This window comes from Nerophis lumbriciformis, linkage group LG06 (assembly GCF_033978685.3).
Source record: "Nerophis lumbriciformis linkage group LG06, RoL_Nlum_v2.1, whole genome shotgun sequence".
Lineage (NCBI taxonomy): Eukaryota > Metazoa > Chordata > Actinopteri > Syngnathiformes > Syngnathidae > Nerophis > Nerophis lumbriciformis.
In genome coordinates, this window is record NC_084553.2 from 1,220,001 (window position 1) to 1,240,176 (window position 20,176).

The 20,176-nt window shown below is 35.1% G+C and overlaps 1 protein-coding gene across 2 annotated transcripts in view; it reads right to left on the reverse strand.

Annotated features, from left to right (window-relative positions):
* LOC133608386 (neuropilin and tolloid-like protein 2) overlaps positions 1 to 20,176 on the reverse strand; it is a 51,943-nt gene that overhangs the window by 20,809 nt on the left and 10,958 nt on the right. For both annotated transcript variants that reach the window (XM_061963585.1, XM_061963586.1), the window contains exons 2-5: positions 12,445 to 12,501; positions 9,882 to 10,031; positions 5,450 to 5,698; positions 52 to 99 (exon numbers count right to left, since the gene is read on the reverse strand). In XM_061963585.1, coding sequence (XP_061819569.1) covers positions 52 to 99; positions 5,450 to 5,698; positions 9,882 to 10,031; positions 12,445 to 12,501 — 504 coding nt within the window. The remainder of the gene's footprint in view (positions 1 to 51; positions 100 to 5,449; positions 5,699 to 9,881; positions 10,032 to 12,444; positions 12,502 to 20,176) is intronic.

Here is a 20,176-nt window from a genome sequence, read left to right on the forward strand (position 1 = left end):
TCTTGCATCTTCATGAAAAGACAAGAAGAAACGTGTCGCTGACAAGCTTACCTGGGATGGGATTTAAGAGTCCGCCGACATGCAGATGGAAGTCAGGGTCTAGAGGAAGAAGAGGGAAATATAGTTTGACTCGTCAGGATTTTGTGTTTGTGTAATATACATTTAAATCAAATAAATCATGACCTATGTAAGTATATATATATATATATATATATATATATATATATATATATATATATATATATATATATATATATATATATATAAAAATATTTATTTATATTTATATATATATATATATATATATATATAAATATTTATTTATATTTATATATATATATATATATATATATATATATATTTATATTTATATATATTTATATATATATATATATATATATATATATATACACACACACACACTCATACTGTATGCATGTAATAATTGTATAAATATAATAATATTTAATAAGAATAAGATAACTTCAAGACAAACAAGTATGAATAAATGATTAAAATAAGGGGGAAAAAAGGCTTTAATTAGGAAGGTGTGTGAGAAATAAAGTCAGGTAAGTGAAGAGCAGATTAATTCATCTTTTGGTGCAAAGCAGAGTATCCTGCAACAAAGTAGAAGGAACAAAGTAAAAGGAACAAAGTAGACGTAAAGTAGAAGTAACCTGCAACAAAGTCGAAGTAACAAAGTAGAGGTAACAACATAGAAGTAAACTACAACAAAGTAGAAATAACCTGCAACAAAGTCAAAGTTACAAAGTCAAAGTTACAAAGTCGAAGTAACAAAGTAGATTAACCTGCAAACAAGTAGAAGTAAAGTAGAGTAATCTGCAACAAAGTAGAAGTAACAAAGTAGACGTAAAGTAGAAGTAACCTGCAACAAAGTCGAAGTAACAAAGTAGAAGTAACAACATAGAAGTAAACTACAACAAAGTAGAAGTATCCTTTAACAAAGTCGAAGTAACAAAGTCAAAGTAACAAAGTCGAAGTAACAAAGTAGATTAACCTGCAAACAAGAAGAAGTAAAGTACAGTAACCTGCAACAAAGTCGAAGTAACAAGGTAAAAGTAACAAAGTAGACATAAAGTAGAAGTAACCTGCAACAAAGTTGAAGTAACAAAGTAGAAGTAACAAAATGGAAGTAAACTACAACAAAGTAGAAGTAACCTTTAACAAAGTCGAAGTAACAAAGTAGAAGTTACAAAGTAGAAGTAACAACATAAAAGTAAACTATAACAAAGTAGAAGTAACCTTTAACAAAGTCAAAGTTAAAAAGTCGAAGTAACAAAGTAGAAGTAACAAAGTAGATTAACCTGCAAACAAGTAGAAGTAGAGTAACCTGCAACCAAGTAGAAGTAAAGTAGAGTAACCTGCAACAAAGTAGAAGTAACAAAGTGGACGTAAAGTAGAAGTAACCAGCAACAAAGTCGAAGTAACAAAGTAGAAGTAACAACATAGAAGTAAACTACAACAAAGTAGAAGTATCCTTTAACAAAGTCGAAGTAACAAAGTCGAAGTAAGTAACAAAGTAGAAGTAACAACATAGAAGGAAACTACAACAAAGTAGAAGTAACCTTTAACAAAGTCGAAGTAACAAAGTCAAAGTAACAAAGTCGAAGTAACAAAGTAGATTAACCTGCAAACAAGAAGAAGTAAAGTACAGTAACCTGCAACAAAGTCAAAGTAACAAGGTAAAAGTAACAAAGTAGACATAAAGTAGAAGTAACCTGCAACAAAGTCGAAGTAACAAAGTCGAAGTTACAAAGTCGAAGTAACAAAGTAGATTAACCTGCAAAAAAGTAGAAGTAGAGTAAGCTGCAACCAAGTAGAAGTAAAGTAGAGTAATCTGCAACAAAGTAGAAGTAACAAAGTGGACGTAAAGTAGAAGTAACCAGCAACAAAGTCGAAGTAACAAAGTAGAAGTAACAACATAGAAGTAAACTACAACAAAGTAGAAGTATCCTTTAACAAAGTCGAAGTAACAAAGTCGAAGTAAGTAACAAAGTAGAAGTAACAACATAGAAGTAAACTACAACAAAGTAGAAGTAACCTTTAACAAAGTCGAAGTAACAAAGTCAAAGTAACAAAGTCGAAGTAACAAAGTAGATTAACCTGCAAACAAGAAGTACAGTACAGTAACCTGCAACAAAGTCGAAGTAACAAGGTAAAAGTAACAAAGTAGACATAAAGTAGAAGTAACCTGCAACAAAGTCGAAGTAACAAAGTAGAAGTAATAAAATGGAAGTAAACTACAACAAAGTAGAAGTAACCTTTAACAAAGTCGAAGTAACAAAGTAGAAGTAACAAAGTCGACGTAACAATGTAGATTAATCTGCAAACAAGAAGAAGTAAAGTACAGCAACCTGCAACAAAGTAGAAGTAACAAAGTAGACGTAAAGTAGAAGTAACCTGCAACAAAGTCGAAGTAACAAGGTAAAAGTAACAAAGTAGACGTAAAGTAGAAGTAACCTGCAACAAAGTCGAAGTAACAAAGTAGAAGTAACAACATAGAAGTAAACTACAACAAAGTAGAAGTAACCTTTAACAAAGTCAAAGTAACAAAGTAGAAGTAACAAAGTCGACGTAACAATGTAGATTATTCTGCAAACAAGAAGAAGTAAAGTACAGTAACCTGCAACAAAGTAGAAGTAACAAAGTAGACGTAAAGTAGAAGTAACCTGCAACAAAGTCGAAGTAACAAGGTAAAAGTAACAGAGTAGACGTAAGGTAGAAGTAACCTGCAACAAAGTCGAAGTAACAAAGTAGAAGTAACAACATAGAAGTAAACTACAACAAAGTAGAAGTAACCTTTAACAAAGTCAAAGTAACAAAGTAAAAGTAACAAAGTCGACATAACAATGTAGATTAATCTGCAAACAAGTAGAAGTAAAGTAGAGTAATCTGCAACAAAGTAGAAGTAACAAAGTAGACGTAAAGTAGAAGTAACCTGCAACAAAGTCGAAGTAACAAAGTAGAAGTAACAACATAGAAGTAAACTTCAACAAAGTAGAAGTAACCTTTAACAAAGTCAAAGTAACAAAGTAGAAATAACAAAGTTGACGTAACAATGTAGATTAATCTGCAAACAAGAAGAAGTAAAGTACAGCAACCTGCAACAAAGTAGAAGTAACAAAGTAGACGTAAAGTAGAAGTAACCTGCAACAAAGTCGAAGTAACAAGGTAAAAGTAACAAAGTAGACGTAAAGTAGAAGTAACCTGCAACAAATTCGAAGTAACAAAGTAGAAGTAACAACATAGAAGTAAACTACAACAAAGTAGAAATAACCTTTAACAAAGTCGAAGTAACAAAGTAGAAGTAACAAAGTAGAAGTAACAAAGTAGATTAACCTGCAAACAAGTAGAAGTAGAGTAAACTGCAACCAAGTAGAAGTAAAGTAGAGTAACCTGCAATAAAGTAGAAGTAACAAAGTAGAAGTAACAAGGTAGAAGTAAAGTAGAACAAAGTAGAAGTAACCTCGAACAAAGTAGAAGTAATAAAGTAGAAATAACAAAGTATAAGTAACAAGGTAGAAGAAAACTAGAACAAAGTAGAAGTAAACTGCAACAAAGTAGAAGTAACAAAGTAGAAATAAACTATAACAAAGTAGAAATAAAGTCAAGTAATTTGCAACAAAGTAAGAGTAACAAAGTAGAAGTAACAAGATATAAGTAACCAAGAACAAAGTAGAACTAACAAGGTAGAAGTAACAAAGTAGAAGTAGCCTAGAACAAAGTAGTACTAACAAGGTGGAAGTAACAAGGTAGAAGTAAACTAGAACAAAGTAGAAGTAACAAAGTAAAAGTAACAAAGTAAAAGTAGAGTAAACTGTAACAAAGTAGAAGTAACAAAGTAGAAGTAAACTAAAACAAAGTAAAAGTAACCTGCAACAAAATAGAAGTAAAAAGTAACAAAGTAAAAGTAACCTAAAACAAAGTAGAACTAACAGGCAGAAGTAACAAGGTAGAAGTAATCTAAAACAAAATATAAGTAACCTGCAGAAAAGTGGAGGTAACAAAGTAGAAGTAACAAAGTAGAAGTAGAGTAACCTGCAGCAAGGTAAAAAAAAAATTTCAAGGTAAAAAATGATTTTCAAATTTTTTTAATTTTAAAAAAATGTTTTTTAATTTTTTTTTTTTTTTAATTTGTAAAATGTTTTAAACTTTTTTTTAATTTGTAAATTTTTTTAAAACAATTTAAAACAATTTTAAATGTTTTTAATTTTTTTAAACAATTTTAACAATTAACATGTTTTTTGGGTTAGGGTTAGGGTTAGGGTTAGGGTTAGGGTTAAGATTAGGGTTAGGGTTAGGGTTAGGGTTAGGGTTAAGATTAGGGTTAGGGTTAGGGTTAGGGTTAAGATTAGGGTTAGGGTTAGGGTTAGGGTTAAAAAAAAGTTAAAAAAAAGTTAAAAAAAAGTTTAAAAAAAGTTCAAAAAAAGTTCAAAAAAAGTTCAAAAAAAGTTGAAAAAAGTTTTAAAAAAAGTTAAAAAAGTTCAAAAAAAGTTCAAAAAAAGTTCAAAAAAAGTTCAAAAAAAGTTCAAAAAAAGTTCAAAAAAAGTTAAAAATATTAAAAAAATTTAAAACATTCAAAAAAAATTAACAAATTTGAAAAAAAATTTAAAAAAATTTAAAAAATTTAAAAAAAGTTACAATTTTTACAAAAGTTAAAAAAAATTTTAAAAAAAATTAAAAAAAATTAAAAAAAAATGAGTTTAAACATGATTTTCAAGGTAAAAAAAATTTTTCAAGGTAAAAAAAAATTTTCAAGGTAAAAGAAAATGTTCAAGGTAAAAAAAAATGTTCAAGGTAAAAAATTATTTTCAAGGTACAAAAAAATTTAAAAAATTTAAAAAAAGTTAAAATTTTTACAAAAATTAAAAAAAATTAAAAAAAAATTAAAAAAACTTAAAAAAAATTAAAAAAAATTAAAAAAAAAAAAAAAAAGGTTTTAAGTTAAAACATGATTTTCAAGGTAAAAAAAATTTTCAAGGTAAAAAAAAATTTTCAAGGTAAATTTTTTTTTCAAGATAAAAATTTTTTTTCAAGGTAAACAATGATTTTCAAGGTACAAAAAAATTTTCAAGGTAATTTTTTTTTTCAAGGTAAAATTTTTTTTTCAAGGAAAGTAGGAGTAACAAGTAACAAAGTGAAAGTAACAAAGTAGAAGTAACCAAGTAGAAGTAACCAAGTAGAAGTAAAAAAGTAGAAGTAAAAAAGTAGATGTAAGAAAGTAGAAGTAAGCAAGTAGAAGTAAGAAAGTAGAAGTAAGAAAGTAGAAGTAAGCAAGTAGAAGTAAGCAATTAGAAGTAAGCAAGTAGAAGTAAGAAAGTAGAAGTATCAAAGTAGAGGTAAGAAAGTAGAAGTAAGCAAGTAGAAGTAAGCAAGTAGAAGTAAGCAAGTAGAAATAAGAAAGTAGAAGTAAGAAAGTAGAAGTAACCTGCAACAAAGGTGTACTTGATCCTGAAGCCGAGTCCTTCCAGCTCCTCGTCGCTGGTGAACTTGATCCACATGAAGCGGCCGGTGGAGGTGATTAGGTCTGGGTTCTTGCCGCCACAGAAGCGCTCCATGAGCGGCGAGAAGCCGAAGGGGCCGTCGCGGATCTCGATGTGGTCGAAGCGACACTCGAAGGACGGCTCGATGTAATAATTCTTGTCGAACGCCAGCTGGATCCGTTGTCGCGGCAACGCTGCAGCAAAAACAACAACAAAACAACAACAATGTAAACAACAAGAAGAGTGCACGTATCTGTTTGACTGTTTGAAGGAAAGTGGAGTCCAATACAACTTAATCTGAATTGTTTGAAGGAAAGTGGAATTAAATCAAACTTAATCTGGATTGTTTGAAAGAAAGTGGAGTTAAGTAAAATGTAATCTGGATTGTTTGAATGAAAGTGGAGTCCAATAGAACTTAATCTGGATTGTTTTAAAGAAAGTGGAATTAAATCAAACTTAATCTGGATTGTTTGAAAGAAAGTGGAGTTAAGTAAAATGTAATCTGGATTGTTTGAATGAAAGTGGAGTCCAATAGAACTTAATCTGGATTGTTTGAAGGAAAGTGGAGTCAAATACAACTTAATCTGGATTGTTTGAAGGAAAGTGGAGTCAAATACAACTTAATCTGGATTGTTTGAAGGAAAGTGGAGTCCAATAGAACTTAATCTGGATTGTTTGAAGGAAAGTGGAGTCCAATAGAACTTAATCTGGATTGTTTGAAGGAAAGTGGAATTAAATCAAACTTAATCTGGATTGTTTGAAAGAAAGTGGAGTTAAGTAAAATGTAATCTGGATTGTTTGAATGAAAGTGGAGTCCAATAGAACTTAATCTGGATTGTTTTAAAGAAAGTGGAATTAAATCAAACTTAATCTGGATTGTTTGAAAGAAAGTGGAGTTAAGTAAAATGTAATCTGGATTGTTTGAATGAAAGTGGAGTCCAATAGAACTTAATCTGGATTGTTTGAAGGAAAGTGGAGTCAAATACAACTTAATCTGGATTGTTTGAAGGAAAGTGGAGTCAAATACAACTTAATCTGGATTGTTTGAAAGAAAGTGGAATTAAATAAAACTTAATCTGGAGTGTTTGAAGGAAAGTGGAGTCAAATAAAAGTGAATCTGGATTGTTTGAAGGAAAATGTGTCAAATAAAAATTAATCTGGATTGTTTGAAAGAAAGTGGAGTTAAGTAAAATTTAATCTGGATCGTTTGAATGAAAGTGGAGTCCAATAGAACTTAATCTGGATTGTTTGAAGGAAAGTGGAGTCAAATAAAACTTAATCTGGATTGTTTTAAAGAAAGTGGAATTAAATACAACGTAATCTGGATTGTTTGAAGGAAAGTGGAGTCAAATAAAACTTAATCCGGATTGTTTGAAGTAAAGTGCAGTCAAATAAAACGTAATCTGGATTGTTTGAAGGAAAGTGGAGTCAACTAGAAGTAAATCTGGATTGTTTGAAGAAAAAAATAGTCAAATAAAACTTAATCTGGATTGTTTGAAGGAAAGTAGAGTCAAATAAAACATAATCTGGATTGTTTGAAGGAAATTGGAGTTAAAAAAAAACTTAATCTGGATTGTTTGAAGGAAAGTAGAGTTAAATAAAACTTAATCTGGATTGTTTGAAGAAAAATGAGTCAAATAAAATTTAATCTGGATTTTTTTGAAAGAAAGTGGAATTAAATAAAACTTAATCTGGATTGTTTGAAGGAAAGTTGAGTAAAATAGATGTTAATCTGGATTGTTTGAAGTAAAGTGCAGTCAAATAAAACTTAATCTGAATTGTTTGAAGGAAAGTGAAGTCAAATAAAAGTGAATCTGGATTGTTTGAAGGAAAGTGAAGTCAAATAAAAATTAATCTGAATTGTTTGAAGGAAAGTGGAGTCAAATAAAACTTAATCCGGATTGTTTGAAGTAAAGTGCAGTCAAATAAAACGTAATCTGGATTGTTTGAAGAAAAATGAGTCAAATAAAATTTAATCTGGATTTTTTTGAAAGAAAGTGGAATTAAATAAAACTTAATCTGGATTGTTTGAAGGAAAATTCAGTAAAATAGATGTTAATCTGGATTGTTTGAAGTAAAGTGCAGTCAAATAAAACTTAATCTGAATTGTTTGAAGGAAAGTGAAGTCAAATAAAAGTGAATCTGGATTGTTTGAAGGAAAGTGAAGTCAAATAAAAATTAATCTGAATTGTTTGAAGGAAAGTGGAGTCAAATAAAACTTAATCCGGATTGTTTGAAGTAAAGTGCAGTCAAATAAAACGTAATCTGGATTGTTTGAAGGAAAGTGGAGTCAACTAGAAGTAAATCTGGATTGTTTTAAGAAAAATTAGTCAAATAAAACTTAATCTGGATTGTTTGAAGGAAAGTAGAGTCAAATAAAACATAATCTGGATTGTTTGAAGGAAATTGGAGTTAAATAAAACTTAATCTGGATTGTTTGAAGGAAAGTAGAGTTAAATACAATTTAATCTGGATTGTTTGAAGGAAAGTGGAGTCAAATAAAATTTAATCTGGATTGTTTGAAGAAAAATGAGTCAAATAAAATTGTATCTGGATTTTTTGAAAGAAAGTGGAATTAAATAAAACTTAATCTGGATTGTTTGAAGGAAAGTGGAGTCAAATACAAGTTAATCTGGATTGTTTGAAAGAAAGTGGAGTCAAATAAAACATAATCTGGATTGTTTGAAGGCAAGTGCAGTCAAATAGAAGTGAATCTGGATTGTTTGAAAAAAAATGAGTCAAATAAAACGTAATCTGGATTATTTGAAGAAAAATGTGTCAAATAAAACTTAATCTGGATTGTTTGAAAGAAAGTGGAGTTAAGTAAAATTTAATCTGGATTGTTTGAAAGAAAGTGAGTCAAATATAAATTAATCTGAATTGTTTGAAGGAAAGTGAGTCATATAAAAGTGAATCTGGATTATTTGAAGAAAAATGTGTCAAAAAAAACCTAATCTGGATTGTTTGAAGGAAAGTGGAGTGAAATAAACAATATGTTTTAAAAGTGTTTAGTTATTAATGTATTTAATCATTTATTTATTGGTTTGTAAGTGTGTTTCTTATGCTCTGGCAGAGCGGGTGTGTTCTGTTTTCCAGCAGGTTGAAAAAGTCCATCTGATGCTGTTTAATCATTTACTCTTTAGTAATAACATGTTTATTAACAATGTTTAACAATATTGGTACAGTAATTATTATTTCATGACAATAATAAACACATAAAAATGATCTTTATTACTTTATTTATAAAAATTATTCTAAGTATAATTAAGGGTTTACAAGCTGGACTGCCTGAGAGTTATGACGCAATAATATTAATAATATCTAACCATGAATGTGTGCGCATGTTTTAGCAGGCTGCCATACCACTCTCTGTCCACACGGGGAGTTATTGAGCCGCAATGTCGTCTCGTCAGCTCATCCATGAAAACATGAAGAAGCAGCAAAGTTCAAAGTTCATCTCGAGCTGCTGGCCAGCATCTTAATGCATGACGCAGCAAAAAGACCAGACCACAATATATATATATATATATTTTTATTTTTTTAATGTATTTTTTAATTTTAATTTGTATTTATTTTATTTTATTTTATTTATTTTTATTTATTTATTTATTTGTAAATTACTACTAAATACTAAAAATATTACAGATTTTAAATGTTTGTGAATATACCTTAAAATAATTCACTTGAAAATGTGAAGTCTGCAGGAGCTAAACTCTTTCACACCCAAAAATGTATGTTTAATAAACGTCATTCATGAATACAATAAATAGATTTATTTGAATATATATATATATATATATATATATATATATATATATATATATATATATATATATATATATACTAAATCTGAAACATAACAAACAAAAGTCATTATTTTTCCACCCAAAAATTGCAATGTCGGGAGAAAAAAGTCATTATTTTAAGTGCATAAAGTCATGCATTTATTATGAGGATGAGAAAATATTAAAATAAAATCTAAATTCAGCAGAAATAAATTGTAAAAATGCTAAATATATGCCAAAAAAAAAATTCTATTAAAATAATAAAACATTTTGGAATAGTTTAATAATAATTTTAATAGAAAAAGAAATAGAAAAAAAGAACAAGAAATAGAAATAGAATAATTTTACCAGAAAAACTACATTTTATGTATAAAACTTACAATTATGATCAATATTACAACTTCATTTTTTTTCTAAAATTTTCCCCCAACCCAAAATAATTTATTCATAATTTTATGTTTTTTTCCAACATTTACTGAAGTTGTCCAGAAGTCACTGAAACACTGAATGCAACACGACCTGACTTCCAGCCGCAGCAACACTACCGCAGAGCGTTGTTTCGCGCGGCCCGGCCTTCGCGGCGTCAGCTCACCTTCCAGGATGTAGACGCACTCCTTGTTGGGCGGGTACGTGTTGGGGTAGTTTGGCGAGGTGAACACGCCGCCGTTGATGTTGCGCACCCACGTGCCGCACTCGTTCTGGTTGGGACTCTGCGGGGAGACGCCATGCTCGCCCACGGACACTGTGGACGAGGAGGAGGTGGATGAGGAGGATGAGAATGAGAAGAAAAATAATGAAGAGAAAAATGATGAGGATAAGATTGAGGAGAATGAGGAGAATGATGAGGAGTATCAAGATGAGGAGAAGAATGACGAAGATGAGAGAGCTAAGGTGAAGGGGGACGAGAAGAAGAATGAGAATGAGAAGAAGAATGAGGAGGAGAGGAGGAGAAGAATGAGAGGAAAGATAAGGAAGGAAGAAGGTGGAAGAAAAGGAGGTGTATGAGGAGGGTGAGAATACAAATAGAAGAAAAGAAGGATGAGAAGGATGATCATGGGGATGATGAAGATGAGAATGAGAAAGATAAGGAGAAGGATGAGAAGGAGGGGAACAATGATAATGAAGATAAGAAGAATGATGAGGAAGATGTAAAGGAAGTTGAAAATGAGAGAGATGAGGAGAAGACGAATGAGGAGAAAAATGATAAGGACAAGATTGAGAAGGATGATGAGGATGAGGAAGATGACGAAGACGAGAGGGCTAAGGTGAAGGAGGATGAGAATGAGAAGGATGAGGGGACGAGAAGGACGGCGATAAGAAAGAACATGAAGACGACAAGAGAGATGATGGGGAAATGGGTGAGGATGAAGCATGAAGGTGTGAGGGATGAGGAGGATGAAGAAAAGGATGAGGATGAAGCATGAAGGTGTGAGGGAGGAGGAGGATGAAGAAAAGGATGAGGATGAAGCATGAAGGTGTGAAGGAGGACGAAGAAAAGGATGAGGATGAAGCATGAAGGTGTGAAGGAGGAGGAGGATGAAGAAAAGGATGAGGATGAAGCATGAAGGTGTGAAGGAGGAGGAGGATGAAGAAAAGGATGAGGATAAGAAGTAGGATGAAGATGAGGGGGATGAAGATGAGAAAGACGGGGTAAAGAAGGGGTGAGAAGGAGAAGAGGAAGACAAAGAAGAAAAAGAAGAAGACGAAAAAGACGAAAAAGAAGAGGAAGACAAAGAAAAGGAAGAAGAAGAAGAAGAAGAAGAAGAAAAGGAAGAAAAAGAAGAAGAAGAAGAAAAAGATGAAGAAAAAGATGAAGAAAAAGAGGAAGAAGAAGAAGAAGAAGAAAAAGAAGAAGAAGAAGATGAGGAAGAAGAAGAAGAAAAAGAGGAAAAAGAAGAAGAAAAGGAGGAAAAAGAAGAAGAAGAGGAAGAAAAAGAGGAAAAAGAAGAAGAAGAAGAGGAAGAAGAACAAGAAAATGAGGAAGAAGAAGAGGAAGAAAAAGAGGAATAAGATAAAGAAGAAGATGAAGAAGAAGAAGAAGAAGAAGAAGAAGAAGAAGAAGAAGAAGAAGAAGAAGATGAAGAAGAAGAAGAAGAAGAAGAAGAAAAAGAGGAAAAGAAGAAGAAGAAGAAGAGGAAGAAAAGGAAGAAAAAGAGGAAGAAGAAAAAAACGAAAAAGAAGAAGAAGAAGAAAAAGAAAAAAAGAAGAAAAAGAAGAGGAAGACAAAGAAGAAAAAGAAGAATACGAAAAAGACGAAAAAGAAGAGGAAGATGAAGAAGAGGAAGCAGAAGAAGAAGAAGAAGAAGAAGAAGAAGAAAAGGAAGAAAAAGAAGAAGAGGAAGAAAAAGAAGAAGAAGAAGAAAAAGATGAAGAAAAAGAGGAAGAAGAAGAGGAAGAAGAAGAAAAAGAGGAAAAAGAAGAAGACAAGGAGGAAAAAAAGAAGAAGAGGAAGAAAAAGAGGGAAAAGAAGAAGAAGAAGAAGAGGAAGAAGAAGAAGAAAATGAGGAAGAAGAAGAGGAAGAAAAAGAGGAATAAGATAAAGAAGAAGACGAAGAAGAAGAAGAGGAAGAAGAAGAAGAAGAAGAAGAAGAAGAAGAAGAAGAAGAAGAAGAAGAAGAAGAAGAAGAAGAAGAAGAAGAAGAAGAAGAAAAAGAGGAAAAAGAAAAAGAGGAAAAGAAGAAGAAGAAGAAGAGGAAGAAAAGGAAGAAAAAGAGGAAGAAGAAGAAGAAGAAAAAGAAAAAAAGAAGAAAAAGAAGAGGAAGACAAAGAAGAAAAAGAAGAATACGAAAAAGACGAAAAAGAAGAGGAAGATGAAGAAGAGGAAGCAGAAGAAGAAGAAGAAGAAGAAGAAGAAGAAGAAAAGGAAGAAAAAGAAGAAGAGGAAGAAAAAGAAGAAGAAGAAGAAAAAGATGAAGAAAAAGAGGAAGAAGAAGAAGAAGAAAAAGAGGAAAAAGAAGAAGAAAAGAGGAAAAAAAGAAGAAGAGGAAGAAAAAGAGGGAAAAGAAGAAGAAGAAGAAGAGGAAGAAGAAGAAGAAAATGAGGAAGAGGAAGAGGAAGAAAAAGAGGAATAAGATAAAGAAGAAGACGAAGAAGAAGAAGAAGAAGAAGAAGAAGAAGAAGAAGAAGAAGAAGAAGAAGAAGGGAAGATTGTTCACCTTTAGTTCTTTGTGCCAAAGCAAGGCTCTCTTCTATGAGAACTAGGAGGATCCACACTAAACAAACAAACAAACAAACAAACAAAAGTTGGTAAACAAACAACATTGTCTTATTTAGGTCACTACTTTATTTACAACACAACCAAACTTTCTTTATTTGTCAACATAATAGAAAGAGCAAATGTCATAATCAATAAACAAGGCAGCAGGTTGTCATGGCGACGCAACAACAAAGCCACCCTTGTGTCCTTAAATCAAAGAGCAACCTTTTTATTTACACTATTTAATAACACTAAATATTATCACATACATAATAATACATATCTACAATATCTCATTCATAATTACATATATTTATGTTACATCACAATATTATCACATACATAATAATACATATCTACAATAAATCATTAATAATACCTAACAATACCATTACATATATTTATGTTACATCACAATATTATCACATAAATAATAATAAATATCAACAATAACTAATTCATAATACCTAACAATATATTTACATATATTTATGTTACATCACAATATTATCACATAAATAATAATAAATATCAACCATAACTCATTCATAATACCTAACAATATATTTACATATAATTATGTTACATCATAATATTATCACATAAATAATAATAATAAATATCAGCAATAACTATATAATACCTAATACTATCATTACATATATTTATGTTACATCAAAATATTATCACATACATAATAATATCAATAATAACTCATTCATAATACCTAACAATATCATTACATATATTTATGTTACATCATACAATTTTTATATGCAAAATCATTCCAATAATAAACACATGACATGTTAGAAGCAGCAACCTACATAATATTATTACATAGAGAAACACAAATATTACTAAATTATATATATGAACAAATACATGAAATGATATAAACATAAATATGATAACATAGCATACACGAATTAAATGCAAAACTATTCATATTTAACAATAAATACTTCATAATGTAATTTACTTCAGGATACTAAAGAACTTGTTACTTTTTAAAATACTAATATTCTTATTTATCATTTTTTGTATCATCAATACTTTTCTTTGCTGATTGGCTGGTAGAGGTCACATGCTCACGTGTGGTGACATCATCACTACTGCCATGTAAACAATATACAGTGAATTTGGTGTCATCACTACTGACATGTAAACAATATACAGTGAATGTGATGATGTCATCACTACTGACATGTAAACAATATACAGTAAATGTGATGATGTCATCACTGCTGACATGTAAACAATATACAGTAAATGTGATGATGTCATCACTACTGACATGTGAACAAACATGAAGTGTTGTCCTACAAAAAACTCTTGTGTGCTAGCAATGCATGTAAGCGTTAGAAGCAAACTGAAACGACTGGGTCGCATCGTGATGCGGGTGTGGTTCTCCCAAGGATGCAGACGGCTTCGGACACAGCTTGCAGGTAGGAAAATGATTTATTTTAAATATAAATCATATGATGAATAAACAAAAGACATGCACGTAGCACAAAAGGCAAAACAAAAGGACTAGCGTGGGAGCTAGCAGGAAAAAATAGCATAGCATGAAATCTAAGTAGTCGTTAACAGTTGTATGGGAACAAACTAGGAAGCCAGGCCGAGTGAGGCCAGGGCAAAGACTAAATAGCCCTCTGATTAGTGCCCGGGCAACAGGTGCGCGTCCCGAACACTAACCAGAGGCAGGTGAAAGTAATCAGTTGACATGGCAACTGAACACAAACAAAATCAAGGTGCTGAAAACACGTGACTCAAACATAAACAAACTATGATCCGGGCAGCGGATCGTAACAGTACCCCCCCCTTAAAGGACAGATTCCAGATGTCCCTTGACACTAAATAAAACTAGAACCCAAAAAACAAGAAATAGTTCGAGAGTCAAGGGAGGGTGGAGGGAGGATTTGGTGGTGGGTCGCCAGGCCACGTGTCCCCGAATCCACCGGGGAAGAGTCAGGTGGCGGCGGCGAGTGGAACGCCGCTGCCGCAGGCGAGGCGGGCGACCACGGAAAGGCCACATTCGTGGCTGCCGAGAAGGTGGGCGTGAGTGGCGCCAGAAGTTCAGCAGCCGGAGAGTTCTACGACTACGTCTCGGGTGTCGCTGCTGTTTGCGCCACTGGCGTCCATAAACAAACCTCCGAGAGCGCCGCTTGCGCAGCCAGACCACTCGAGGTCGCTGAGACGAAGACGAGGAGAGAGCAGACGTCGCCGTGGAAACAGGAGGAGCAGACGTCGCCGTGGAAGCAGGAGGAGCCGACGTCGCCGTGGAGGCAGGAGGAGCCGACGTCGCCGTGGAGGCAGGAGGAGCCGACGTCGCCGTGGAGGCAGGAGGAGCCGACGTCGCCGTGGAGGCAGGAGGAGCCGACGTCGCCGTGGAGGCAGGAGGAGCCGTCGTCGCCGTGGAGGCAGGAGGAGCCGTCGTCGCCGTGGAGGCAGGAGGAGACGTCGTCGCCGTGGAGGCAGGAGGAGACGTCGTCGCCGTGGAGGCAGGAGGAGACGTCGCCGTGGAGGCAGGAGGAGACGTCGTCGCCGTGGAGGCAGGTGCAGGTTCTGGTACCAGCCGTGGAGCAGGTGCAGGTTCTGGTACCAGCCGTGGAGCAGGTGCAGGTTCTGGTACCAGCCGTGGAGCAGGTGCAGGTTCTGGTACCAGCCGTGGAGCAGGTGCAGGTTCTGGTACCAGCCGTGGAGCCGGCGCTGGTGTGGGTACCAGCCGTGGAGCCGGCGCTGGTGTGGGAACCAGCCGTGGAGCCGGCGCTGGTGTGGGAACCAGCCGTGGAGCCGGCGCTGGTGTGGGAACCAGCCGTGGAGCCGGCGCTGGTGTGGGAACCAGCCTTGGAGCCGGCGCTGGTGTGGGAACCAGCCTTGGAGCCGGCGCTGGTGTGGGAACCAGCCTTGGAGCCGGCGCTGGTGTGGGAACCAGCCTTGGAGCAGGCGCTGGTGTGGGAACCAGCCTTGGAGCCGGCGCTGGTGTGGGAACCAGCCGAGGAACTTGGCATGGTGGAGCTTGGCGTGGTGGAGGTACAGGAGACGAAGCTTGGTGTGTCAGCCGAGGTGCAGGAACAGGTGCTAGCCGAGGTGCAGCTGGAGGTGGCCTAGCTGGCAGTTGTGGCTTAGCAGGACGAAGGACTGGTGGCGGTGGCCGTGCAGGAGGTTGCGGTTTAGCACGCCGAAAGACTGGTGGCGGTGGCCTAGCTGGCGGTTGTGGCTTAGCAGGCCGAAGGACTGGTGGCGGTGGCCGTGCAGGAGGTTGCGGTTTAGCACGCCGAAAGACTGGTGGCGGTGGCCGTGCAGGGGGTTGCGGCTTAGCACGCTGAAAGACTGGTGACGGTGGCCGTGCAGGAGGTTGCGGTTTAGCACGCCGAAAAACTGGTGGCGGCGGCCGTGCAGGAGGTTGCGGCTTAGCTGAGCGCAATGGTGCCACCCCACTAGCACAGTTCCCAGTACTAGCCCCCCCCTCAAGACGCGGATACCAGACGCGCTCTTTGCGGTTTGGAACCGTCTTCAAGGGTGGGTGGGGGGAGGTATGGAGGGGGGTATACTCCTCTTTAAATTGTCCAAATTGACTATTATCACTCCTCACTTGAGATTGGGTGGGGCAATAGTCACTGGGGGCGGAACCAAATTCACTGGAGGTGGAGTCTGAAAATCAGAATGTGACTGACTAGACTTACACTTAATAAAAATGTCCTGATAATGTTTTATCTTGGAATAAAAGTCATTTGGAGGTGGCTGACTGAATGAAGCAGAAGATGGAAAAAAAAATTCTTGCTCAATGACGTCATCGGGAGTGGGCGGAGTTACCTCTTTGGGGGGCGCCAATGAAATGACGTCATTGTTGATGCTGTCCATGTGACTGACAGCCCAATCGGAGAAATGTTTGGCAAAGTGGTCAATTGGGTTGCCAAACATCTGAGGAGGGGAAGTTTGAGCTGCATGTAGCTTGCTTCGGTCCGGGGGAGGAGTTTGCAGGAGCGGCGCGTCTTGACAGCGAGAGGAAGACCTTCTGGCCGGCTTCCGTCTTCGCTGACGCGTCCCGTACTGCGGGGGTGTGGCGATGTCCTCGGGCCAAACGGAGTGGATTGGGACCAGCTTTCCGTTGGGACCCCATATCAGGTCCTGGCGCTCCGAGGGGGAATAGCGAAGAGTTTCCGCTTCCATTGCTCGCAACACCTCCCACGTACCTTCGTCAAACTCCTCAATGGTGGCCGCGGGAGAATTGTTATTTGCTGGCTTCCTACTGAAACGACTGGGTCGCATCGTGATGCGGGTGTGGTTCTCCCAAGGATGCAGACGGCTTCGGACACAGCTTGCAGGTAGGAAAATGATTTATTTTAAATATAAATCATATGATGAATAAACAAAAGACATGCACGTAGCACAAAAGGCAAAACAAAAGGACTAGCGTGGGAGCTAGCAGGAAAAAATAGCATAGCATGAAATCTAAGTAGTCGTTAACAGTTGTATGGGAACAAACTAGGAAGCCAGGCCAAGTGAGGCCAGGGCAAAGACTAAATAGCCCTCTGATTAGTGCCCGGGCAACAGGTGCGCGTCCCGAACACTAACCAGAGGCAGGTGAAAGTAATCAGTTGACATGGCAACTGAACACAAACAAAATCAAGGTGCAGAAAACATGTGACTCAAACATAAACAAACTATGATCCGGGCAGCGGATCGTAACACAAACAATGCTAACAATAGCTTGTGATGTAGAAAACAATGCAAAAATAGCTGGTAGTGATGTAGAAAACAATGCAAAAATAGCTGGTAGTGATGTAGAAAACAATGCAAAAATAGCTGGTAGTGATGTAGAAAACAATGCAAAAATAGCTGGTAGTGATGTAGAAAACAAAGCAAAAATAGCTGGTAGTGATGTAGAAAACAATGCAAAAATAGCAAGTAGTGATGTAGAAAACAATGCAAAAATAGCCAGTAGTGATGTAGAAAACAATGCAAAAATAGCCAGTAGTGATGTAGAAAACAATGCAAAAATAGCAAGTAGTGATGTAGAAAACAATGCAAAAATAGCTGGTAGTGATGTAGAAAACATTGCAAAAATAGCAGGTAGTGATGTAAAAAACAATGCAAAAATAGCAAGTAGTGATGTAGAAAACAATGCAAAAATAGCTGGTAGTGATGTAGAAAACAATGCAAAAATAGCAAGTAGTGATGTAGAAAACAATGCAAAAATAGCTAGTAGTGATGTAGAAAACAATGCAAAAATAGCAAGTAGTGATGTAGAAAACAATGCAAAAATAGCTGGTAGTGATGTAGAAAACAATGCAAAAATAGCAAGTAGTGATGTAGAAAACAATGCAAAAATAGCTGGTAGTGATGTAGAAAACAATGCAAAAATAGCAAGTAGTGATGTAGAAAACAATTCAAAAATAGCAAGTAGTGATGTAGAAAACAATTCAAAAATAGCAAGTAGTGATGTAGAAAACAATGCAAAAATAGCTGGTAGTGATGTTGTCCTACAAAAAACTCTTGTGTGCTAGCAATGAATGCAAGCGTTAGAAGCAAACAATGCTAACAATAGCTTGTGATGTAGAAAACAATGCAAAAATAGCTGGTAGTGATGTAGAAAACAATGCAAAAATAGCAAGTAGTGATGTAGAAAACAATGCAAAAATAGCAAGTAGTGATGTAGAAAACAATGCAAAAATAGCTGGTAGTGATGTAGAAAACAATGCAAAAATAGCAAGTAGTGATGTAAAAAACAATGCAAAAATAGCAAGTAGTGATGTAGAAAACAATGCAAAAATAGCCAGTAGTGATGTAGAAAACAATGCAAAAATAGCTGGTAGTGATGTAGAAAACAATGCAAAAATAGCCAGTAGTGATGTAGAAAACAATGCAAAAATAGCCAGTAGTGATGTAGAAAACAATGCAAAAATAGCCAGCAGTGATGTAGAAAACAATGCAAAAATAGCAAGTAGTGATGTAGAAAACAATGCAAAAATAGCTGGTAGTGATGTAGAAAATGCAAAAATAGCCAGTAGTGATGTAGAAAACAATGCAAACATAGCCAGTAGTGATGTAGAAAACAATGCAAAAATAGCAAGTAGTGATGTAGAAAACAATGCAAAAATAGCAAGTAGTGATGTAGAAAACAATGCAAAAACAGCAAGTAGTGATGTAAAAAACAATGCAAAAATAGGAAGTAGTGATGTAGAAAACAATGCAAAAATAGCTGGTAGTGATGTAGAAAACAATGCAAAAATAGCAAGTAGTGATGTAGAAAACAATGCAAAAATAGCTGGTAGTGATGTAGAAAACATTGCAAAAATAGCAGGTAGTGATGTAAAAAACAATGCAAAAATAGCAAGTAGTGATGTAGAAAACAATGCAAAAATAGCTGGTAGTGATGTAGAAAACAATGCAAAAATAGCTGGTAGTGATGTAGAAAACAATACAAAAATAGCTGGCAGTGTTTTAGAAAACAATGCAAAAATAGCAAGTAGTGATGTAGAAAACAATGCAAAAATAGCAAGTAGTGATGTAGAAAACAATGCAAAAATAGCTGGTAGTGATGTAGAAAACAATGCAAAAATAGCAAGTAGTGATGTAGAAAACAATTCAAAAATAGCAAGTAGTGATGTAGAAAACAATGCAAAAATAGCAAGTAGTGATGTAGAAAACAATGCAAAAATAGCCAGCAGTGATGTAGAAAACAATGCAAAAATAGCAAGTAGTGATGTAGAAAACGATGCAAAAATAGCAAGTAGTGATGTAGAAAACAATGCAAAAATAGCAAGTAGTGATGTAGAAAACAATGCAAAAATAGCAAGTAGTGATGTAGAAAACAATACAAAAATGGCTGGTAGTGATGTAGAAAACAATGCAAAAATAGCAAGTAGTGATGTAGAAAACAATGCAAAAATAGCAAGTAGTGATGTAGAAAACAATGCAAAAATAGCTGGTAGTGATGTAGAAAACAAAGCAAAAATAGCTGGTAGTGATGTAGAAAACAATGCAAAAATAGCCAGCAGTGATGTAGAAAACAATGCAAGAATAGCCAGTAGTGATGTAGAAAACAATGCAAAAATAGCCAGTAGTGATGTAGAAAACAATGCAAAAATAGCAAGTAGTGATGTAGAAAACAATGCAAAAATAGCTGGTAGTGATGTAGAAAACAATGCAAAAATAGCCAGTAGTGATGTAGAAAACAATGCAAAAATAGCTGGTAGTGATGTAGAAAACAATGCAAAAATAGCCAGTAGTGATGTAGAAAACAATGCAAAAATAGCAAGTAGTGATGTAGAAAACAATGCAAAAATAGCAAGTAGTGATGTAGAAAACAATACAAAAATAGCTGGTAGTGATGTAGAAAACAATGCAAAAATAGCAAGTAGTGATGTAGAAAACAATGCAAAAATAGCTTTTAGTGATGTAGAAAACAATGCAAAAATAGCTGGTAGTGATGTAGAAAACACAGCAGAAATAGCTGGTAGTGATGTAGAAAACAATGCAAAAATAGCAAGTAGTGATGTAGAAAACAATGCAAAAATAGCAAGTAGTGATGTAGAAAATAATGCAAAAAAAGCTGGTAGTGTTTTAGAAAACAATGCAAAAATAGCAAGTAGTGATGTAGAAAGCAATACAAAAATAGCTAGTAGTGATGTAGAAAACCATGCAAAAATAGCTGGTAGTGATGTAGAAAACAAAGCAAAAAT